We start from the raw sequence: 23,840 nt of genomic DNA, 5'->3' as shown, positions 1-23,840 counted from the left end.
TACGACTTCGCAAATGCATGCGAGGAGGTATATTTTCAATGTAGTAAGAGTAGTTTAATAAGAAAAAATTATTGGACCTACAATAAGTCAATCGAAGGTGAAATCAAATTTTATTCAGTTTTTTTGTTAATATTAGCAAATTGAGTTAATTTTCACTAACGGATGGACCTATTTGTTAAACGGAAGCAAACACTCAGGGATATTTGATATAATTTTTCAAATAAGAAGGATTTACGTATAATTACACAAAACCTCGATAGAGGAAAGTGAATTTATTCTTTAATTATATTATAATAATTAATTACGACTGACTTTTTTTTTTTTTTTGAGACGATGTTAAAAAGTTAGATATAATTAAAAATTATGATTATATATATATATATATTGGTGGTGAATTGAAGTATTTGAATTATGTGCATAGAAGTTTACGTAAAAACCAAACAAAAGTGAAAGAAATGATGAGAGTGAATAAAGTTAACACTTAACAGGTAGAAAGCTAAAATCCAAAACTAATACCAACTGTAATAACTCCAACACAGACCCCACCCCCTCTTCACTCACTCCTCCTCCTACTTAGCCCACCTCAATTATTATTGCTTACATTCTCTCTATATCCAACACATTCTCTCTGCAACTCTGTCATAAACACACACACTCACACTCTATTTCAGGTGTGTCACTCTGTGTGTGTGTGTGTGTTGTGAGTCATATACACAGATAAGAGGAGATGATAAGAGAAAAGATTTTCAGGGTTCACAGGCGCAAGCCATCATCAGTTGGGACTGATGCATCTGCACACAAATTTGACTTCACATTCTCCAAAATTCAGGCTCTCCAGGTTCTCTTTCTCACTCTATACTTGGTGTGTGTTTGTATATGTACATTCTGTGTATCTATAATTCTTGAACTGTTCTATTCTGCATGTTTATTTCTTGTTTATCCTAAGTGATTCTATTTGGGAATTTTAATGCAATTTTTGTGTGTGTGTGTGTGAGAGAGAGAGAGACCTTACCTGCACATGTCTTTTATCCAAATTGCTCTGTAGTAACGTGGGGTGGTTGGAATTTTCTGACACTGGACCAAGTTGTCTTGTGTATTTATGTGGATTATATTATTCTTTCTTGACAGAAGTAGGTAGTTGAAGGGTTTAAGGAAATTCTGGAAGTAACATGAATATTGGCAGTAATCAATTGGCAGAGGGAAATGTTTTTGAACTGATGAGATGGGGACTTTTAACATGTTGGTTTAATGAGTGATTGTTGAATGTGTAAATATAGTTTTGACAGAACATAAGTGTGCACCAATATATGTCTGAGAATACTTCTTATAGCTAACCAGATTAATTGTGGTTTCTACAATTGATTCTGCCATGTACTAAAAGTCCAACAACTCGATTGAAAATGGAAAGTATCTGGTGAGAGGGGACCTGATTATTACATGGCTTGTAGTCAATGATGTTTTTAGGACAGTGAAATTATTTTGGCTTTTGATGACAATATTCATCAGTTGCCAAACGGTAATGATAAGATAAAGAAACCTAAGATTAAAGATCACAAAAAGAATAAGGAAGAGAGAGCAAAGTTTTGACCTCACATCCAAGTAGGTTCGACGGGTATAGTATGGCTCAAGGTTAAGTTGTTCAAATCTGGAGCCTGACGGATATTACAATGAGCACAACATCACCTAAGGGAAAATTTGTAATTCTGTAACATTTTACAAGACCTCTGGTTTAAATAGCTAATGGATGACTAGCACGAGAAACATGAGCAACCTGGACAGAGAATCATTATCTAAACTGCAGTTCACTTTGTCTTGTGCTTTGATTTTTCCTTCTTGATCTTTGCACACACTTCACCATATATCTTCGGTTTCCCAACATAGTGGTCTTCAAGTAAATAGTTTTCTCTGGGGTTCTGAATCATTGCATTGACAGATTTTCATTGTCCAAGCTACCCGATGTCACTCATATAGTTGAAAATGTGCTTTGAACTAGCTGGAAATGAATGATCTAATAAAGCTACTGCTCGATGTGGTTTTATATGTATCTGTACGAACTTGCTGAACTTATAACTCATCTAATTGGTTCATCAGGTACCAAAAGGATGGGACAAACTCTATATATCTTTGATCTCTTCAGAATCAGCAAAAACGATTCGTAAGTCGGGAAAAGGCTCGGTCAAGAATGGAACTTGTCAATGGACAGAAATTCTTTCAGAATCAATATGCACTTCAGATGTTGGTGGTGATTATCATCTCAAATTTGTTGTTTCAACGGTGAGACGTTTTATGTTTGGATGATTCTATGTATTTGTTTTTCTGTAAACTGTACATCAACTGATAATCTGCTTATCACAGGGATCTTCTAAATCTGGTATTCTAGGAGAGACTACATTAAATTTAGCAGCCTTCTTGAGTTCAGAGTCTCCGACTTTAGTCTCATTACCTTTGAAAAAGTGCAGTTATGGGACAAGTCTACAAGTGAGCCCCTGTTCTCAAACAGCTTGTAGCTAACATCATAAACATAAATTCATTACAGATTGAGACAATGGTTTCTTGGCTCTTGTTTGCTACTACAAGCATAAGCATATGTTTTTGTTTCTCTGCAGGTTGAAGTTAGATGCCTGACACCACAAACAAATCTCAGGTTTGTTACATTGACGATTGTTGTCTGTAATTTTATCTTACTCTGAGTGTGACTATCAAAGATGAATTCTCAGGGATGAGAAATGGAAAGAAACGAATGCACATAAGGATGAGACTACAGATAATGACGACATGGAAAATCGATCCGAAGTATCCGATTCTACAGTTACAAAGAGTACTGAGTCTTACTCCGGTAGTAACTTTGGCAATTCATCTCGTCCTAGGGAACTCGGTAGCAGGGTAAATTCCCCTCCTTTTCCCAAACACGTTATTTCCAGGCCCACCAATAATCATATTTACTTTCATTCTTTTTTATGTAAATTACATTGAGACCTCATGAGATTACGTCTAATTATACACTAACTCCTACCTTTTGCAAAATTACAAATAAGGAGGCGTCGATATAATTTATCTTAGAAGGTGTGCTTGTACATTTTTGCCCCTAATGGGGCATCGATGTATATTACAATTACAATCCCAGGGGTGTACTTGTAACTTTGAAGGGATAAGGGTGTTTTCCCTGTTGTTTTTCCACTGTAAATTTAGTTGTTATAATAGAAAGCAAGGATTAAAAAAAATGATCTATATTTATGTAATTCACTTATACAAAGTTTACATTCTTATCTTCTCAGAAGTCTGTAGTTACAATACTAATTGTTAAGATTAGGCTAAAATGTGTTCACCAGTTTCCATGCATCTCTGTCCATATGGCTACTTAGTGAATTATAATGCAACTTTAATATCAACAAGAGCATATTCAGCTGAACTGAAACATTTACTTGGATGGAACAAAGTCTTAGGTGTATATTGGTAAGACTTTAGGCCTGATATCGTGTTTTCGAGGTTTTGATTTCTTGAACTCGGAGAATGTCTGAAAAATGTCGTACTGTAGACTGTTTCATTACATAATGAACTTATGTAATCTTGTTGGCAACAGGAAACAAGTTTCTCTGCCTCAGTCTCACGCTACAGCTTCGATTCAATGGATGATTCTATTGGAAGACAAAGCTTTTCCTCTCAAAGTGAGCGGAATGGGCCAAACAATGTTTTTGGAAGGCAAGATTCAATTGAATCCAATGATAGTTCGTCTTACTGCTCTTATTCTCCCCACGGTCCCATCAGATCAGTGCGTTCACTTCAGGGGCCGTTGGCAAGGGAGAACCAAAGTAACAATCAAAGAGAAGAACTCAGAAGATTATCGCATGCTGCTGCCTCATTGTTACAGCAACATGGCAGTTCCTCGAAGATGTTTAAGGAAGACTATGATGCTATAGTTCAAGAACTTGAGGCAGAAGCAAGGATGTGGGAACAAAATGCGAGGAAGATGGCAGTTGATATGGAAAGTTTAAGGAAAGAGTTGTCTGATCAGAAACTGAGTATGACGAAACTGAATACGGAACTTGCTAACTCGCAATCAGAGAGTCGGAAATTAACTGAAGAAATCAAACACTTGAAATCCCTCTTGGAGGAGTCAGCAGAGAAGCAAAAAGTTGATCAAGAAACGGAAACAAGCAGTATACAGAAAGAGTTGGAAGATGAGATGAGGTTGCTAAAGGAGGCAAATGAGAATTTATCCATACAGCTTAAGAAAACTCAAGAGTCAAACTTTGAGTTGATTACGATTCTTCAGGAAATGGAGGAGACTATGGAGAAACAGAAACTTGAGATAAAAAGCCTTTCGGAGATGTCGAAGGCAGATAGCCATGAAGAAGTTCCACAAGAGAATAATAGTAGCAGCTTAGAGATTGAATTGGTGAATTCACAGGAGCTAAAACGAGCTTTACAGAGTGAAATTCTGGTTCTGGAGAGTAAACTTGAGGACAAAGTAATAGAAACAGAAATTGAGCAAGATCTGAAGAATCAGATTCTTAAGGGGTGCCTAGCTGATTCCAGTCGTAGATTAGCTGCTAAAGAGCAAGAAATCATGAATCTGGAATCCACATTGTCGAGAGCTCTTAGTGATGAGCCAAGAGAAGTATATGAACATGGGAGCCTTGTTGATGCAAGTGGAGAGATTGAGAAGTTAAAGGGAAAGGTTAGAGAACTGGAGACAGATTGCAATGAGCTTACAGAAGAAAATCTTGAACTTCTCTTGGTACTTAAAGAGTTAAGAAAGAATGTTTCTGAAGATAGCATCGTGCGTCCCATTTCATCATGTGATGATATTTCAGCGAAAGGTAAGAACAAGGAACTTAAGTCACAGATTTCGATCGTTAAAGATTGTAATCTTGATCTTGACCTCCAGAAATCTAATGAAGAACAAGAAGAGAATGAATCTGAAATTGTTGAACTTCAAAAACAGTTAGTAAGTGAACCTGGATCAAATGATGGTGGTATCCTGGAAAACGTCTTTAAATCAGGAACTATACGGGATGTGGATGAAATGTTTCCTGCATTATTGATGCAGCTTCAGTCTTTCCTAGGCAGTATAAAGAAGGAAAGTGATCTTTCTCTGCTGCATGCAAATGGATCTAAGGATGCAATCTGTGATATGTATGGTTTGGAATCTATCCACTCATTTCAGACAGCAAGAGTGAAAGATGTTTTAAATAGAATAGTTCTATTACTGGATACCACATTGACGGAATATGAAAACAATTTTCAAAACATTGAAGAAGATGCTAGACGAGAAGGCGAGAGTAATGCCTGTGAAGGCCAAAGTAGAAAGGCGTCTGTTAGTTTAGAGGAAAGCACACTTGAGCCAGGCATGAGCTCAAAAGACGAATTGGATTCCAGTGATGAAAGTACGTGTGACTGCATGGTAGTTGAGCCTAATGCTGATACTTTGAGGAATGAAAAAGAGATTGAGGCTCAAAGTTATCCCAAGAGCAGTATGAAACTTCAGAACAATATGGAAATTATTGATAGGGATGGTACTGTCACCTCTGATTGTTCACACAACTCGATAAGTGATATGATTCTGCTCAATAGTAGCAAAATTTCCCATCTTTCACATAATAAAGTTGACAGAATTACATTTATGGAGCCAGAAAACAACCAAACAGAGTGGGGGAAGCACTTAACTGAACTGGAAGAAGAAAATATTTACTTATCACAACGAGTTTCTGGCTTGGAAGCTCAACTAAGATATCTAACTGATACAAGGGAATTGAGTCGTTTGGAGTTTCAGCATTCAGAATCTCAAGTTGTGGTTCTTCAGAACCAAATCAGAAGACTGGAAGAAGAAATTGAGTCACAAAAGCTCAATATGAAGCACAAGTTACTGGAAATGGAAAAACGGTGGTCGGAAGCTCAGGAAGAGTGTACAAGTCTAAGCAAATTGAACATAAGGCTGCAGACCACAACTGAAAGTCTTATTGAAGAATATAACTCATTGCAAAAGTTCAATGGAGAGCTAAGGGAACAAAAGTTGAAGTTGCAAAACCAGTGTATGGTCTTGGAAGCAGAAGCGAGAAAGATTCAAGATTCTTGCTGCAGCTGTGCAGAAAATATGGGAACTTTAGAAGTAAAATATTCTTTACTGACGGATGAAATTACTGCAAAAGGGAAAATCCCGAATGCAGAACTTGATTGTTTCAATATCCCAGAAGAAGAACATGAAGACAAGCTTCTAAAAGAGAAGTACTTGCTGAATAAAACATATATGGAGAAGGCAAAAGATGCTGCAAACCTTGAACTCAAGGTTGCATATGTAAGTGGTCAAGTATCAACTTATGTTGAAAAGGAACCGAGATCTTTAGTAGCAGTAGCTAAAAAGCATTATGGATATCTAGATAAAAGCAAACTGGAGATGAGTATAGATGGAGTCCAGCAGGACGATCTTGAAGGATCTGAGAGGGAAAACAAGGTAGTTCTTGCAGGGAATCAGGAAAAGCTCCAGAAATTGTTTAACAATATCATGCATGATGAATCCAAACGCAAATCCGTCATTGATGAGTTAGAATCAAGAATAGGACTTTCTGAACTAGAAAGGTTTCGGTTAGAGGAAGAAAACTCCGTTCTCCATAGGCAGCTGCAGATAGTTCCTGAGCTTCAAAATGAAGTTTTGAGTCTAAGGGTCTCGCTTAAAGAAATGAAGTTCCAAAATCAGCTCCTCGAAGCTTCACTCGAGTCTGTGTCAGGAGATTATGAAGAACTAAAACACGAACGAGTTTCCATGGTTCAAAGTATCTCTAGCATGCAGAAAGAAGTGTCAGAAGCAGAGGATTCTATACGTAAGAAGAATGCACTGGAGGAGAAAATTCTAAGGCTAGAAGGAGATCTAGTTGCCAAAGATGCATTATCTGTCCAGGATGCTGAGATGAAAAATGAGCTCAATCAGATTAAAATGGCAAACAGACAACTCCTGATGAAGGTAAAACATCTCGAAGACGTGCGAGAAGATTTACAGAGAATGGTGCAAGCCTTGGAAGAGGAACTGAATCAGACAAGATGTCATGGTGCAAATATGATTCAACAGTCAAAGCTTCCAAAGGTCTATACCTGCTGCTTTTACCACGAGTGTTTTATGTGCTACTTGTGGACCAATACAACATCAGATTTATAACATGTGTTGGTCTCTCAATTTTTGGACAGGGTGAAGAGGATACAGTCGTGGCCGTGGGTCAGAGAAAATTGTCTATTGATCCGCATCAGTCTCATAAGTACTTAAATATTCAAGATAATATAGGCATCACTGTGCACCAAGTTCAGGTTAGTCTCACAATTCTCCTTCGCCTACTTTGAAATTGCATCCACAGTCTCATTTATTTGTTTATATTTTAGTGTCTGTGAAACTGGTATCTCATATGCGAATATAATCTTTGGAATTTGATTAGAAACCTTCACCTCTTTCCAGGCTTTTAGTGAACGAGATCGTTGTTTCAGAAGATCTCGAGTTCCTGAAATGGATTATGAATCAAGATTAAAACTTCTTGAGGATGAGCTTGTCAAAGCTTTGGACTCCAGGGACATGTACAAATCACAGCTTGAGAGGTATGTAACCACACATTTGCTATTCATGTAAGTTTCTTACTCATACACGACGACAAATTTCCAACTAATATTTTAAAGATTTATATGAATTATTGATCCGATAGACCTAAATGTCTGCAGGTTTTCATTGGCCAAATCAGTTAAAGATTTTGTGAAGAAATCTTAGTCCTACTTTTGTTTCTTTGCATGCCAAATAAAGAGTATATAGGAAATTACATGAAGTGGGACTTTAAAAATGGAACCTCATGAGCATATTCATTGTGATATTTTAAGATTCCGGTCTTGCACAATACAAATTATTTTGACAAGCTAATGTTATGCTTCATGGAATAACTGCACCATTTTCACTGCGTTTTTGGTTTATGGTCTGGCAGTGTTCTGGCAGTTGCTTCTATCAAATCAGAACCTAAAGAAACCACTGGAACTTCAAACACTGAAAATAAGATATCACTGCTTGAGGCTGAGCTACAAGAAATTCGTGAACGCTACCTCCAAATAAGCCTGAAGTACGCAGAGGTGGAGGCTCAAAGAGAACAGCTTGTCATGAAACTGAAAGCTCTCAACAGATGAAAGCAGAGAAAATTAGGGAATTCTAGCACAGTGTTCTTGTTCGCTGCTTGCTCATAACTACTGCTGCACTAGCCTCAAAAAAACATCCAACTCTAGTAGAATTTTCTGCTGATCTCTGGCTCCATTCAATATATAATTACGGAAACGTGAACGTCATCTGTGAATCATGATCGAGAAAACATGTTTTGAGTAGTGGCACTCATCAGGACCACCAAACATCTAACAGAACTGGAGCAACTCCAAGAGCCGTACGATGCAATGTTGGGGTATAACAGAAGATGTCATCTAATGAAAGAATTCTGTAGGGCTCCTCCAGATTACACTCTCTTGAAGACATTCAACTTTGATGGAACACAAAGAAGGCATTCCAGGTTGCCATGGTTGGCTTGCCAAGTTTGCATGCAAAAGGTGTTGGCAAGTTGTATATATAATGTGATTTTGCTGTAGAATGTGGAGATCATATGTTCTTTTCGTGTTCATGTCTTAGGTCGATGTTGCAGCCAGCATTGTACCAGCAGAATTTAGAGATATGATTGGCAACCATATAAAGTTCTTGGGAAGAAAATTGCCTTATCAGTCTTTATGTGGTGGTGTAGATAGATAACCAGGTCAATTTTGTTGAAAATAGTAACATTGCATTTGAGAAAATATTCTCCAGTTGTTCTCTAGTTTCAGTCGATATCTGGAACTAGTAAGATGCTAAAAATTAAAAACTTGTGTATCATCTCATGTGCTTTCCTGATTAATGTATCTTTCTCCTTGTTTATGTGGAAAGTATCTGTTTTCTTGGTCGCATGTGCTGGATTAAGCACTTGCAGCTATGCTAAAAGCTGTTTGGCAATTATGGGCAGGATCAAAGATTTTGTCCTCCTAACGGTACACAAGAGGAATTCATCATCACCTCTTGGATTTTAGGAATGGATATGATTTGGAGGAACCGAAACAATATTCTCCATGGAAAAACAAAAGTGAAGGCAGATGCCATTGCCAGAATTGCACAGGTCTGCACCATCAAACACTTACAAGCTCAAGTGCTCAAAAGCCTCAAAGCTACTCCCTCTTCCTTTGACACCACCTGAAGGATGGCTTTAAGGTTAGTACTGATGTTGCATTTTCTGATGGTGAGGGAATGGCTGCTATTCGTAACTATTAAGGTACAATTATTAGTGTGAAAAGCGAGTGGGTTTGGCCTCATGGTTGAACCGCAACAAAATTTTAGCTCTGAAATCTGTCCATCTTATTTTGGATAATGCAAAGATTGACAAAGCCATTTTTTAGACTATTCTCTTTTAGCTGCTGCATCGATCAAAAATCATTCGCCAGACATGACCTGGATAGCTTGGGCATAAGTTAAATGCCAAAGAACTTTGGGAAAAGTGGCCCCGCTGGAGAATCAAGAAAAATCATAGAGGTTGTACTCATCGGTAGCCCAAGCAGGTCTAACCGGTGTGGTTTCATACCACCTTCTGAGTCCCCCAAGAAGCTTTTTGATACGTTAAATCGTTGTATTTTGAGTTTTTGAATGAATTCTCAACTCATCAAAAAGAAAAAGAAAGGGAAAAGAAAAACACCATGAGATTAAGTTTAATTGCATAAACACCCCTATTTGCAAAACTATAAATGTCTTTCAAAATTGCAGTTGTAATTACAAATTCAGCTCCTATCAAAACTTTACACAAACACCCTACGGGTGCATTGTACCAACACCCCTAAAGAGGTGTATCTATAATTTATAAAGACAAAGGGTGTTTGTGTAATTAACTGTAATTTCAAAGGGTGTTGAAATCACTATAAACAAAACACCGCCAAGGGACTGCCACCTTCAACTTCCATGTTTAACATAGAGCCTAGTTCGGACGGAGTACAGATGGCCATTTGATGAGAGGAGGAAATCACATTATTGCGGCGACAATGATTGTCTGCAAGATAAAATAGGTAGAACCAAAGGTCCCTACAAGCAGGCAGGCCCACAGAATCGATCGCTTCATCCTGGAGCTGAAAGAACCAAAGTAGTTTAGGCTCACTTCTAGGATGGATTCACCGTCGAGGAAAAATACCTGATATTTTCAGAAAACAATTTTCCCATGAGTATATCACGACTACTGCTGACATCCAAAAAAGTATCTAATGATTATGACCACCTTGAGCAAATTAGAATTGTAAAACCAAGTCTAACATGCACTTCAAGAGAAACTTCTTATCAAGATAAACATAACATGTATCATGGGCACAGGTTATGTACTTAGCAAACTATAAAACAGGTAAAGGAAAAAAGATCTTCATCTCCAAAGCAAAGAAAAGTACGAAGAACAAAGAGCAAAGGAACCCTGAATAAGGATTTCTCAAACGTCAATACAAAAGATCACATTATGTTTGCATAATCCAAGTAATTCCTCCTTATGACTCTTAATCCGCGCCTTTCCCATTGGAAGCTGCCATAAATAAACGAGAACCAAGACGTCTGAATAAGACTGCTCCCAACCACACAACTCAATATCTTATAGAATCATGGTGAACTCAACTATTTTGAAGCGACAATGTCAGGAATGAGCTCCTACTTGCACAACTGCTATAGTTTACATAGAATGTAATAGTCTTTATATAAATATATAACAGACATACAGATGAAATTCATCTAACAGGTACCATTTTTTACAATAGTAGTAGACACAAGTACCAATTAAATCATATATAAACACTCAGTTACAAAATTACATCATGGTGAAACTTGGGGAATAGGTATATATTTTATCCTAAAAAATTTACTATGATATGAGGTTTGTGTAATTACCTTAACAGCAGAAGAGTGGTAAAATTAATGCAAAAATAAATCATGCCAAGTAGAAGGTGAGAGTACATTTATTAAAGACTAAGAAAAGTATTCTGAGTCTAAATTTTTTTCAGACCTATAGCACAAAGTCCAATACGATCTCTTCTAGCATAAGGCACAAGTAGGTTGCCAATGGATTAACAAGCAATGAAATGCAGAGTTTTGCACGAATGCATGTTACTTACTGGTTATCAAGTAGGTTAAACATAAAATGAATTGTTGACCTACCGGCAGGCTGTTCAAAAGAGCAAGTACCATAGAGACATGGAAGGCAGATGTGAAAAGTTTCTCCAACAGACTTGGAATATTTGTAGCAGAATAAATTAACCAACGAGGCTGATATGAAGTCAAACGAATTGAATGTGCAATAGACATGAGATCACCAACAAAGACAAAAGTTTGAAGGCAGCTTTTTTCTCGAAAATTGGAATGCTTGTCATCTGAAAATAAACTTCTCATGTGATCCTGGCAATCTAGACTTGAATATGTTATCTCGACCCATCCTAGACCTGGCAGTTGCACCGGCTTCAAGCATCTCTCAACCTGCGTCCACATGTGTCATAGGCCAAATAAATATACACAGTAGTTTTTGCCAATGGCTTTGTAGACATTTGCATCAAGACAAATGTAGATTACCTCAGAACAAAGGCAGCCACTTTCATTTCTTGGAGTTTGTTCACTGTATGCACATCTTTTGAGCTTTATGACATCCTTGGGATCCAAACAATGAACGCTTTCTCTTGTGTTCTTATGATTATTTTTATTGCCACCATCACTGTACTTGCTCACATCCAGACATGTCATCGATGCAAATGCAATAAGTTCATTTGGACAATATGTTTGATTCCTTTCGAATTGAACATGATTGCTTTGTTTAATCAAAGAATGAGGAACACAATAACCTTTTCCAACATCTATTCCACTAGATCCACCAGAGGTAACTAGGTGGGTCTGCTCAGTCAACATAGCAATCATCTGCTTCCACTCTTCTGCAGTATGAATTCGGAAGTCATCCAAAGAAAAAATAACATCATAAGGTGACAGATAACCATATAATGGTGACCCAGAAGGCACATCCAAAACCTGTGGCAGAGCAGCAAGTTGTTTCAGTTTAAAAAAAGTATTAACTAATGAGCATTCAGAAGTAACTGACAAACTCATATCACTGTAAACTGCTTGTGTTTTTATACCATGGGGCTTTCACCATGTATGTATAATGGACTCAAAATGAGGGGAAGAAGGAGCAAAGACAAGGTGCAAACTGCACAAAACTGCACAAGACCATAATTAGACACATATTGCAGCTGGTATATAGATTACATAACAATAGAGAACAAAATATTGTGGACTTACAACTGCATTGTGCCAAATACCAGCACAGTATATACGGAGAGAAGCCATGTCAGGCAATATGTCCAGTGATGCGTGATTGAAAGCCACCAAAGCTCCTGGAAACAACATAGCCAAGAAGACAGCTATATACTCCACTTGCACACCTTCACTGCACCCAAGAGAAGTTGCATGTAAAATATACGAGATAGATCAAGCCGGTGACTTGTTCTCCTCTCCAATCTTAGCATGACAACATTTTACATGGATTACTATAAACAACTGGAAAATTATTATATCCTGAGAATTGTTACCATCAAACTCTACAACCAAAGTGTAGATAATCTTCACTTCAAGAGTACTTCTTCATATTTTTAATTTACGGATAAAACAATTTTTACACAGGACTGAAAGGCCATCCTTTTAGCTTTCGTTTGAGATAGAAATCATCACATCTGCTAGGATTGGTTTAGCAATTGCGTTTACCTACTTGTAGAAAAGAATGACAAATAGAGAAGTTTTATGCCCTTTTACATTTTATTGGGCATTGTAGGTGTTAAGAGAAAGTGGAAGAATCTTAACCTTGCTGCAGCAAGACCATGCCCCAACTCATGCACAATTACACCAATGATAGAAGATATGCACAAGTATCCCATACTAGGAAGTGAGATGTTCAATCCAGCAATCTACACAAGAGAAAGGACAATTTCCATAGCTATCAACACACTCCAGCTTTTAGATAATATAATTTGTTAACTGAATAGATGAAGTTCAAACATATCACGTCATAGAACCAGAGCCAATTAGGGCATTGAACAGTTACCAAAATGGAAAGCCCGGATAAGAAGTTACCACGCTGGGCTTTTCCAGCAAACACAAGTGGTGCACGGGCAAATTCACAAAGAAGAATCTGACAATACCACACAAGAATTCATTGAGCGATGTAAAGACAAGTAGCTATGCTCCAGAGCCAAAAAAAAAAAGAAAATGAAAGATGAGAATTCTAAGAAGCCACTGACTATTGAAACTCCAAGGAGGGCAGCTAAACTAAACCCAACTCCCATGGAAAACCAGACTCGCAAGTACCTGCAAGAAAGTCCAAGAAAATATTATTCCTCCATCTATAATGGCGTCAAAACAAAATTACAAGAGAAAAGAAAGGCGCAAACCTAGAGTATCTGCGACCGAATCGAAACAAGGGTTCATTGAGGGCCGAGAACTTGAAATCACAATACCTATACGATTCAAGTGATTAGATAATACAAAAACCAGCAAGAGAAAAGGAAATTATCAAGTGGTATTCTTTACCAGCAAGAGACGGTGCTGGAAAGTGGCCTGGTGGGGGAGCGCATAGGTAGAAGCGTCCGAGCACTGCCCCGCCTTCCCCGCCGTCTACCTTCCATCATTATCATCCTCCTCACCACCCTAATCATGCATCTCTTTTGCAGTAACTGTAACTCACTCCAACTTGTTTGGGAAGCCCAAAATTTTGGTTTTCATTATGGGGTTTGCATCTCAAATTGTAATTTTTGTAATTGTTATTTATAAAAATGTATTTGAATTGTAATATTAAAAGAAAAGAGAAGAAGCGAAGGGAATTAGAACTTAAAGAAGTTAAAAGTAGGATATGGATATTCAAACTTCAAAATATATGATGGTGTGAGAAGGAAGTGAAGCAAAAACATAAAACACTAAAATATTTCTTTCTTCCTTAGATTAAAATTGCGATTGTATTTGTTTTTAAAGAAAAGTATTGTATATTTGGAATGAATATTGATTGGGATGTGAGAAAATATAGCATCATGCACCACTTGATTTGATGGGAGGGAGATGAGGACACAGTGTTTTTTTCAACATTCCATGTCCCATAAGTCCAGAAGAGTTTGACAGTGCCCAGCCAGACATGATCACATTGCTCCTCCAAGTAGCGCGCATTTTTGTGGTTGGAGTTTGAACCACATAAATCCGCATAGGAAAGAGAACACTCTTGATGAGCATTAACCTTCCCCCGTCAGATATAATAGCTTTATTGCTAGTATTTATTTTGGATTGAATCAATCACACCATTGAAGCTATATTTTCAAACAATCCAATTCGCAGACAACACATTGTGGTACGATAGGATCTGGACATGATGAGGACCTCACCCTCTTTAGGGACTTGGGCCCAATCCGTATTGAAGAGATTTCTCCAAGCTTCAATTTCTCCAAGCTACAATGCAGAATGCGAAGCTGCTCAATTCTTAAGGTGAGCTATTCTCGATCCGCTTGCCCTTATTAGGGAAATCCATGCAAGTTCTTTCCACTTATTGATAAGTCTAAAGTCAACATGTAATCCCGCCTGACCTGGGATTACAATTGGAGGCATGAAGGTCCAACAATTCGCTTCACGCTTTGTAAGCCCAAGCCAACGATGCTAGACATAACACAACAGTCCCAAGCCAATGATGCTAGACATAACACAACAGTACGCAAATTGAATGTTCAACCACCACTAGTAATGATGAGCGCCGTCTCAGGATTGCATGGGTTTAGGATTTGGGTTTTGGTTGTGGGTTTCAAGTTTTGGGGTTTCGCTTTGCTATGTATTTCTATAATGTTTGTACTTATAACATTTTGCTGGTCTATAAATATGTACTTCATTTGAAAATAAGCATTTTGAAAATAAGAAAACAAATTTGGAGAAATTATTCTTATTTTTCTCATACAAGATTAGGAGGAATGAGGCCAATAAATTTGTAATTTTTCTAAATTCATTACAAAAACAAAATTTTCAGAAAAATTGGCAACAACATACAATTTTCTCCATTCTAGGACCAAACATGTTTAAAAAATTTGGAGGCGGCACTATAAGCTTGGAATTGGAAGGAGAAGTAGCATGTAGGTATTATATATTCAAACTGAAAACTTCTTGTCATTTCAAAAAATTGTTACATACTCAGCAATTACACTGACCTCCATGAGATTTCAATAATTGTGATTTTAAAAAAAATAAATAAGAGTAATTTAATCTTTTTCCCATCCGTCTTTTTGAAAATTTTAAAGTAAAAAATTGTAGGAAAGAATTTTATAAATTTAAAAAGGAAAAAGCATAATTGGTAACTCAACTGACTCCACAGAAGGCCATTCTGATTTAACCAAAAAAAGTTGCACACTTTGTGAAAACAGGAGCAGAGTTGGGGTTGAATAACTTCACATGACTTCTTTCGGAAAAGGTGTGAGCAATCTCTACAATCACATCAAGACTCAAAGAGCACAGCTAACAGTATAAAAATGTTTTGCAGTGACTCCTGATGCAACTATTTCTTTCTAACAATAACAGAGACAAACGAAACCTAGTAGCAAATATAAATTGAACTAACTTCTGTATGGGAAAATCATTCGACTCCGTTTGCAGAAACAGAGCCACACACATCAAACTTGTATAAGATTGATCATCTGATAAAGCATTATTATACTTGACAACATTCAATCAAGGGCAACTCTTGCTATATCTATACTGATGAAAAGAATTGATATATATATTATTTACGAATGAATGGGGAAGCAGTTAGAGCCAATTGTCGACCCAATCATACAACGCAAGGTGTTCAAATATATAATCAAGAAAACAGTGGTAAACTAAAGACTCTACAGATAAGACCTGGGGAGCTTCAGAGATGAGAGAACATCCACAGCTCCACCGCATCTTACCACTCAGTTCGTTTGAACTGCTTATTCGTTTCTTCTCCTACATCTTTTTTTTTTTTCCCCTTCTTTTTACAGTATGGAATAAGCTCTAATCACCTCAACAATGGGTGCACGACACAACGGACACTTTCCTCCTCCACGTACCAACTCATTTGCACATTTTGAGCAAGTGCACATGTGCCCACATCTGTATTGTGACAGAGACAGAGTAATGTCACGAAAAAGATGCTAAACAAGGAAAAGGAAACACTAAATTCTTAGTATTTAGAAGGGAAAAGAAAAAACTAAAGGAAAATGTTTGTCTGGTTTAAGGTGTACAACATTTGCCTGATTTTGAACATACCTGTACAGTAGGGCATCGATATGACTATCACAGCAAACGCAGCATGTTCCCTTTCTAACATGACCCCATTTAGACCCATCCTCTGATGTCTCAGCAATCCCTGCATGTGCAGATATGCATTAATAGCATTCAATTATAAAGGCTTGATGGAGAAATAAAAGGATGAATAGCAGAAACTCGCAGTGATTTGAAGGCCAGATATAGCATTTCATTTATTTCCCAGAAAATGGGAAGGAACACACAAACACATGAAAGATTGCTAGCAGACCTTGTCCACCAGATGATCGATTAAGAGCAGCTGAAACTTCCTGTCTAACAGAGCGTTGCAGCTCCAGTTGCATGTCCATGCAGGCTTCTAACATCCTTTGCATGTGATTCATTCCTTGCTGAAGTTTTGCAACGTCTGCTCGCAGATCATTAATCATCTCCCACTCCTGCTCATATTAGCAAGAGAGGATCGAGTTAAGATAAAATTGCACAATCACATTCCCAGACATGTCCCTATGTGGGTGTATAGACCATTTCAGAAATAGTTGTTCTGTTTCATAAAAGAATTTCTGGAATAATCGAATGCCCAACACCTGGTAAAGAGAAATCAGAGACAAGACTGTTGGCCGGAATCAATGATCACACAATTCCAAAGATGGAAGTGTCAAAATTAGCACAATACACAAGACCAATCAACATGACTATTATCATCCAATGCAAAATTTCCAACCATTAAGGCCAAAAAACTGCAATCCAAACACCTAACAGAGAGCAGGAAGCAAGACCCTTATGGCATATAAGAAAACAAGAATAGTTATTATGAAAACACAAAAAACAATAACATGTCAAAGTTAAACCAACAACATTGGAGCATTATCATTAAGAGAAAATTGACATACAATTTCTGGACGATGGACATTGTGACGAGACCACCCAGAGTGGTGCAAATCCTGATGCCAAAGGGGTTGTGGTGGTGGAACTGGAGGAGTTGGTAAAACTAGTGTAGGTCTATCAGTAGCAGCACGCTGATCCTCATTCTGCTCATTGTTCTGTTGGTCCTGGTCTCTCTCAGGTGATGGTGGAAGAGGCAGGTTCCTGTGGAGATCCCAATCCATAGGAGCTCTTCCTCGCCTTTCCACATAAGATTGAATCAATTGATCCAGGCTCTCACGGAAACCACTACGAAGAAGATTGGAAACACTCCTCCTATAATAAAAGATTTAAATAAGCTGAAACAACCTAAGAAAATAAGAACGCTGAGAACCTGAAAGAGTGAGATAATAACCTGCTTAATAGCTCCCTGAGTTCCATGCTGTATACATTATCATCATCAGGTGGGTGGAACCTGGCAACTCTTCGGTATGGAACAGATCGCCGCATTCTTGGAGGATCTGAAGGCCCATCTGACCAATTGTCCACAGTTTCTCGTGAGCCATCATTTTGCCAAACCTCATGCACTTGTTGCAAACGACGTGGCCCTCCATCTTCAGTCACCACTGCTTCTGAGGGCCAGTCAGATACTGCATTTACCAGCCCATTCCCATCTTGGTTGTCTGAAATTTCATTTCTTTGTTGTTGGTTTGCTCTTATCTCTTCAGTAATCTGCCCATTCCTATGGCTCTCTTGATCAGGTGCAACATGTTGATTTGAACTCTGAACAGCTGTGCTGCCATTTGTATTTCCCATGCGATCTGGCAATTGAACACCAACTTCCTGATTCTCATGTTGCCTCTCCTGCAAAGCATACGTATCATTTCTAGAATCATTGCTGCCACTGTCAAATGAGGTCTCAGGATTGCTGCTTGCTTGACCACGAACAATATTTTCCAATCTGGAGCGGAATCCTTCCCTGAACGAAAGTAAATAACGATGCATCAACTTAATGTCATAGGTTTTTTTATTTTTTCCTTAGCTACTATATGGAGAATGATCAGTCTGTAAACAAAATTATACAGCTAGTAAAAAGGCCTCACGAACACTGCAGACTAGAATAAATCATAAGAACCAAACATGAAGAAAGTTTCTGGAATTCAAAATCCTTTCCAAAAGTATGGTACTGAGGTTGTTCCCAACATAAGTATCACATATATTGTCTTGTCAAATAGAAATACCAGGAATTTTGGAAAAAGAGAAAAGGAACCGAAGTATCCAACTCTTTTATCCATGAGCATAAGCACATCCTCTGGTACTTGAAATCCAAAAGACATTTCTTATAGAAACACAAGGATTGAAGCATTCTCGGCGGACGTCAGCCAAATACATCTGGTTATGCATATGGAACCTTTTATTCTGAGAAGCATTCTTGAAAAAATTCTGAACTACTTCTCAAATTTAGGTTTGACTGCTTTGTTGACTTTCTTTTTTTTTTTTGTTTTTTTCTGGTCGACTACTTTTGGCAAAGGACGGATAAGCTATTATCTGCAGTTGTTGTTCAAAGCTATAATCTAAATTTTCTTATACCAAAAACTCCTATCAAATGCCGATGTCATCCTTCCGGACAGCTACTCAACTTTGCCTAGTGAGCTATTTACATCACCAACTACTTAATATGCAAATTCAACCTCCATAGGATTCCTCCTTTGCCTCAACCTACCAGGTATTAGCAGTGCTTCTATGCAGATTGGAGGGAGATAAACGAACAACTTATACCCAACTCTAACATCCAAATCTGACATGTGAGCTATAAGAGGTTTGTCATGTCCAATTGTATAGATGAAAAGTGTGAAATATAATAATAACAGAAACAATTTTATGCAACATAACTAAAAATATTTTTTGTTTCAAGGCAACAAAATAGCCAAAAAAGGCTACCTTTCCTAAAAGTTACTGCTAAAAGTTAAACCTCAAAACCTCTTCTATTATTTACTCAACCATGGTCTTCAGTAGTAAACATTATCCACTTTAACAGAGCGATCATGACATAGATATGTGGAACAGCTTCTTCGCTTAGTACTGGTTATGGTTACATTGTTGCAATATAGAGCCTAGTGCAATCAAAACTGCAACCAATCGTAATTTTCTTTTTCTTTTTTCCCCCCCTGAGTGTCTAGCAACTAAAAAGTCCAAGGATACGTAGAGCACGCGATGAGTTTTAGTGGGAAAAAGGTAGATATAAATATATATATACACACACACATGAAGAGGCCTCAGCATCCGCATGAAACAAGCTTACTGAAGAGAAATTAAGTAAATTTGTTATCAACAATTCTACTCAAGTACATTATGTTAAATATAGCAGTAAACCAAGCAACATGCTTTTACAAACGGTTCAATCATTCCATGACCTAAACATAACCATCAGGCATCATGTTCAATTTCCAATTCCCTCCCACTTGTCCTTGAAATTGTGTTGCTATTTTCTGGAAAGAGCAAAGAAAGAAAAATATTTATGCACTGAAGCAATAAACCATGTTTGTATTAGTCTTGTCAAAAACTTAACAGTAGCTCTATCTTGACATGCAATGGGGCATTACATTCCAGTCTACAAATTACAAGCTGTTAGCAAGTCAGTAGCTTAGCTCATTCAATTGCTTTAATCATAAGATCAACATCTTGTCAAGCTTCAACATATTATCCTTATAATAATAAAGAAATGTGTTTCTCTCATAAATCTTGAATACAACAATTGTATCTCATCACTGGATTGGTCAGCTAAAGGAAAAGACAATTGCAACAGAAAAAAATAAAAGATAAGAGGAAGGCAAGGGGAAAAATCAATGGTAAACTTTGCAAGTAAAATAGAGTTGACATGCATGACTTGGATAATGCACATACCTTAGGCCAGAGACTGATTGTCGCTGTCTCAGCTGATTTAACTCACTAGCAGCCATTGATGGCGGTCTCTCTTCCTCCGCAGGCCTCTCATTTCGTAAGAATCTGCCTCTAAGTAGCGACTGAGAAATCAAAGATAATCATAATTTACCATTATAAAAGAAAAGTTGGCAGCAGAAAATTAACAGAGTTTTTCAGAAAAATCAACTACTTAGGAAGTATTAGATTAACCTACTAATTCAAATATCACAAAATTGGCAGTTAAACATCTCACTAGCAATGAAGTTCTTATTGAAGATTCATATATATGCCAATTTTAAGAGGACTTCCCAAAGAAGAATAATCATAAAGAGATTTTCTTGAATAAATGTTCAAGATATGAACACGAATCCCTTGACAATCAAGAAGAATGAAATTGGAACAAATATCCAATATCAAATCCCAGAACAAGAAGGGAGTTACAGGACAACCGAGAAACTCCACAGGTAAGTTTTCATAAACAAGGTAATCAAGCTAAACAGGTGGGTTGAATCTTTGCCAGATATACAATTACCTATACCCTGGAAGAGAAAACAGTTAAGCATCAGATGAACCAAAATATATTACAACCTCAGTTGCAATAATCCAACAGAAAGCATTAGTGTCTTCCCACTTTAAATATGGTAGCAACTCATAGTACAATTATGTGAACCATGATACTAAGAAGACAATTTCTCCCATGGTGGATAACTTACCAAGGTACATAAAAAATTGCTGAATTTCTCTTGATAACTTTAACTTTAAAATAGAACTCATATATTAACGACTAATGTATTATATCCAAATCCTCTATATACCTGGCAAAAGACCAAGGCGCAGCAAATTAACAATCTTTTATGAATGATGCAATATTTTAAGATGAAAAAGATGTAATAGTAATTACAAACTACCTGAATACGGTTGCGATGTGCAAAATCAGAAACAGCGCGATGTTCCAGTAAACCTTGAAGTTCTCGTTGCCTTTCTCTTTCAATCCTTACAAGCAAATCAAGTAGAGCTTGTCGTCCTCGCAACCTCAACATGTCCCTGCGTATATGCTCTGGCTGACCCTCATCTTGGTCAACGGTAGACCCTCCACGAGCACTGTCAACTTGCGGGCCAGGCTCATTATCTCGTTCTTCCCTACGTCCACTACGAGACCCTCTCTGCTGGCTTGTCATTTGCATCCACTCCCTCACAATCCTCACCCTCTCACGCTCAGTTTCCCCAAGCCATTCAGCTCTAGGACTATCATTCCTCTGCATAACATTAGAGGAAGTATCACTAATACCACTCTCCATCCATCCACGAACAATTTGCCTCACCCTTTCCCTCTCAACTTCTCCAAGATCAGGGGATTGCTCACGGCTAGAATTGTCATGGTCCCTATTCTCATTCTGTCGGCTCAACTGATCATGGGACCATGTACCATAGTCATTCTCACTCTCACTAGCATCAGCCTGACTACCCTGATTCTCACCTTCCCTGCCTTCTGACATAGTTACAGATGCATTTGTGTTAGATTCCACACTTCTCCGCTGCCTCAATCTCTCTCGTACTCTCTCGCGAGCGCGGTTAAGTGCATGCTCATCCTCCAACTCCCGCCACATCTGCAAAATAGATGAGGCCCGGGTGCTGAGCCTCTCAACATTGCCCTGACGCCTTGACGTTGGGGACTGTGACTCCCTCAAGAATGATGAATCAAGCATTGAAACCGTGTGCAAGCCAGCAAGTGCCATCAACTCTGACTCGCGATTCCTCCTTTCAATGGTTGTTATCATCTCCTGCGCCTGACGAGCAGCCCACCTGCTCAAAATTCTTGACTGACGTCTCCTGGCAGCAGAAGACTCTGCCAGGTCATCACCATCAAGATCCGACCTCCTCCGCCTTCTAACAAGCTGCTCCCCTTCGTCCTCCTCATCCTCAGTACTAGTTGTTCTGGGTGAACTGCAGGAGGCGAATGACATATACTCGTCATAGTGCCCACGCATCAACTCCTCCAAACCCCTCTCAAATTCAGAATGAGTGTCGTTCTCCGTGCTCTCAGGTTTCTGCTGTAGTTGTTGCCGAACATCAGCCATGCCCTACTGACCCTTAAAAACCTACCACTCCCACGACCAAACAGAGTCGCAACAACAAATTTTCCTAACGCTCAAACTTTAGCCAAAAAGAAATAAAACCCATTTCCCCATACATCAACCGCAAAATAATCAGTCACACAAAAATCCAATTTCTACACTCAGCAAACAAACAAAACCCTAGGTCCAAGGACCCGAGTTTGTAATCAACAAATCTCATAGAATAGCACTCTAGTAATGGGTTGAAACCAGTGGGAGGATGCATAATACCACCTGATCAAAGAGAAGTGGTTAATAACACCAGTTTCAGCAAATATCACCGCCGGATAAGAAAACGCAACCAAATTTAAGATCCAAGAAACATAATCAATAAAGGAACGAAATGAGGATCGCGCGGCGATAACCACGACCCTTATCGGAATTCACAAAATTGATTGGGATATAGGAAACGTACCCCTGAAGCTGTACGCTCTTCGATTGCAGTGTGAGGAATAGAAAAGGTAAAAGAAAACCTAACTTTTCACGTTATAATAATATGTATGCGCATATACATGTATTCTATACACAAATATATATACAGATTGAGTGCGTGTAACTTCCTCTGTATCAGTGTGTGTTGTGTGTGTTAATGAATACAGATAGAGAGAGAGAAAAGAAAGCAACTGTGAGAAAAATCATTTCACAGAGAGAGAGAGAGGAGAAGACAAAAGGAAGATGGAAACTTATAAGGAGAGAAAGAAAATTGTAAAAGAAAAAGTATTTTTTATATAATTTTTTATTATTCTCTTCATAATTTACTACTTTTATTTTGATCATTTTCTATTTTTATAAATTCCTTCCCTTTTCTTTTCTTTTTTTCTTTTGGCTAATTTAAGTAAAAAAAGGGAGCGGCTTATGGATCACCAATCAACGATGAGTAAAATACCACGATAAATTTTATACACATTTATTTTATTTTAATTCACACGACAGTTAAAATTTTAGAGTCGGTGATTTGTTATTTACAAGCTTTTTTTGGTAACTTTATCAATATATTAATATTTTTATTTTTTTGGTCAAATTTAAATGAAATTAAGAATAAAAATTAAGTAACGACCGAAATTGTGTTTGACTAAACAGAATTTGAAAAAACGGAATTCCTTAACAGAATTGACTCTTTTTTTAGAAATTTTTCACGATCTAATAAAAGATAAATCAAATTGCTCTAAGCTATTGTGTTTACAATAAACCTAAATCAAGATTTCAAATATTTATCTATTTATTCATTTTCTACTTTGACAATTAAATGCAAATTATTAGTAAATATAAATTATAATATTTACTAAATATAGTGTAATATTATATGAAATTAATTTAAAAAAATCCCCTTTTGGGGAGGTGGGGTATTGATAGTACAAGTGCTATATGTGTCATAATAAGAATTATTTTCTCATATAAAAACAAAAAGCTAATGGTCAAAAGCAAATGAACTAAATATTGAAGTACTTTTCCAACAACCCTAAAAACTATAATAATAATTGAATTTTCCATGCTTGTACATTGTAGAATTAGGTGTAATTATTTGATTGGTTGCTCACATGGGTAGCAAATGAAGCACCCATATGGAGTATTTGTTGGATAGCAAAAGGGATTACTTATTTTATTTT

At 37.5% G+C, this 23,840-nt stretch overlaps 3 protein-coding genes across 4 annotated transcripts; 1 reads left to right on the top strand and 2 right to left on the bottom strand.

The window, feature by feature from the left end:
* Positions 1–576: 576 nt before the first annotated feature.
* Positions 577–9,424, top strand: LOC105179583 (uncharacterized). 2 transcript variants are annotated; one of them, XR_849320.3, is made up of 10 exons: positions 577–838; positions 2,092–2,274; positions 2,356–2,478; positions 2,607–2,644; positions 2,718–2,883; positions 3,581–7,078; positions 7,180–7,296; positions 7,442–7,578; positions 7,953–8,556; positions 9,000–9,424. XR_849320.3 is itself a non-coding variant. In XM_011103220.3 (9 exons), the coding sequence occupies exons 1-9, from the start codon at positions 728–730 to the stop codon at positions 8,146–8,148; spliced, it is 4,569 nt and encodes a 1,522-aa protein (XP_011101522.1). In that variant the 5' UTR covers positions 577–727; the 3' UTR covers positions 8,149–8,925. The 2 variants fall into 2 exon arrangements, 1 of the variants encoding a protein (XP_011101522.1); XM_011103220.3 differs by lacking the exon at positions 9,000–9,424 and having other exon boundaries at positions 7,953–8,925.
* A 302-nt stretch (positions 9,425–9,726) lies between these two features.
* On the bottom strand, positions 9,727–14,172 carry LOC105179585 (Peptidase M50 family protein). The gene is made up of 10 exons (XM_011103221.3): positions 13,616–14,172; positions 13,477–13,542; positions 13,327–13,393; positions 13,131–13,217; positions 12,890–12,993; positions 12,332–12,479; positions 12,169–12,249; positions 11,615–12,061; positions 11,207–11,521; positions 9,727–10,205 (listed from the first exon to the last, which is right to left on the bottom strand). Exons 1-10 carry the CDS (start codon positions 13,738–13,740, stop codon positions 10,041–10,043), a joined length of 1,605 nt encoding a protein of 534 aa, XP_011101523.1. The 5' UTR covers positions 13,741–14,172; the 3' UTR covers positions 9,727–10,040.
* A 1,631-nt stretch (positions 14,173–15,803) lies between these two features.
* LOC105179586 (RING/U-box superfamily protein) lies at positions 15,804–22,898 on the bottom strand. The gene is made up of 8 exons (XM_011103222.3): positions 22,649–22,898; positions 21,028–22,467; positions 20,102–20,220; positions 17,613–18,176; positions 17,227–17,533; positions 16,608–16,773; positions 16,340–16,439; positions 15,804–16,183 (listed from the first exon to the last, which is right to left on the bottom strand). The coding sequence occupies exons 2-8, from the start codon at positions 22,195–22,197 to the stop codon at positions 16,066–16,068; spliced, it is 2,544 nt and encodes an 847-aa protein (XP_011101524.1). The 5' UTR covers positions 22,198–22,467; positions 22,649–22,898; the 3' UTR covers positions 15,804–16,065.
* Positions 22,899–23,840: the final 942 nt, after the last annotated feature.

The sequence above is a fragment of the Sesamum indicum genome, linkage group LG7 (genome assembly GCF_026168435.1).
Source record: "Sesamum indicum cultivar Baizhima isolate 11 linkage group LG7, ASM2616843v1, whole genome shotgun sequence".
NCBI classification, from domain to species: Eukaryota; Viridiplantae; Streptophyta; class Magnoliopsida; order Lamiales; family Pedaliaceae; genus Sesamum; species Sesamum indicum.
Note: the sequence above shows the minus strand (reverse complement) of the source record. Positions and strands in the feature narration are given on the sequence as shown.

Bases quoted from the DNA above. Each gene is read 5' to 3' on its own strand.
- LOC105179585 (XM_011103221.3), bottom strand. From the start codon at position 13,740: ATGATTAGGGTGGTGAGGAGGATGATAATGATGGAAGGTAGACGGCGG. The intron at 12,994-13,130 runs GTAACTGTTCAA...TCTCTTGTGTAG, and splicing joins TATCCGGGCTTTCCATTTTG to ATTGCTGGATTGAACATCTC. The intron at 12,062-12,168 runs GTATAAAAACAC...GCTCTGCCACAG, and splicing joins TACATGGTGAAAGCCCCATG to GTTTTGGATGTGCCTTCTGG.
- LOC105179586 (XM_011103222.3), bottom strand. From the start codon at position 22,197: ATGGCTGATGTTCGGCAACAACTACAGCAGAAACCTGAGAGCACGGAG. The intron at 17,534-17,612 runs GTTATTATCTCA...CTTTTATTATAG, and splicing joins CTCAGGGAGCTATTAAGCAG to GAGGAGTGTTTCCAATCTTC. The intron at 16,774-17,226 runs GTATGTCAATTT...TAATATGAGCAG, and splicing joins ATGTCCATCGTCCAGAAATT to GAGTGGGAGATGATTAATGA.
- LOC105179583 (XM_011103220.3), top strand. From the start codon at position 728: ATGATAAGAGAAAAGATTTTCAGGGTTCACAGGCGCAAGCCATCATCA. The intron at 2,275-2,355 runs GTGAGACGTTTT...TGCTTATCACAG, and splicing joins TCAAATTTGTTGTTTCAACG to GGATCTTCTAAATCTGGTAT. The intron at 7,579-7,952 runs GTATGTAACCAC...ATGGTCTGGCAG, and splicing joins TACAAATCACAGCTTGAGAG to TGTTCTGGCAGTTGCTTCTA.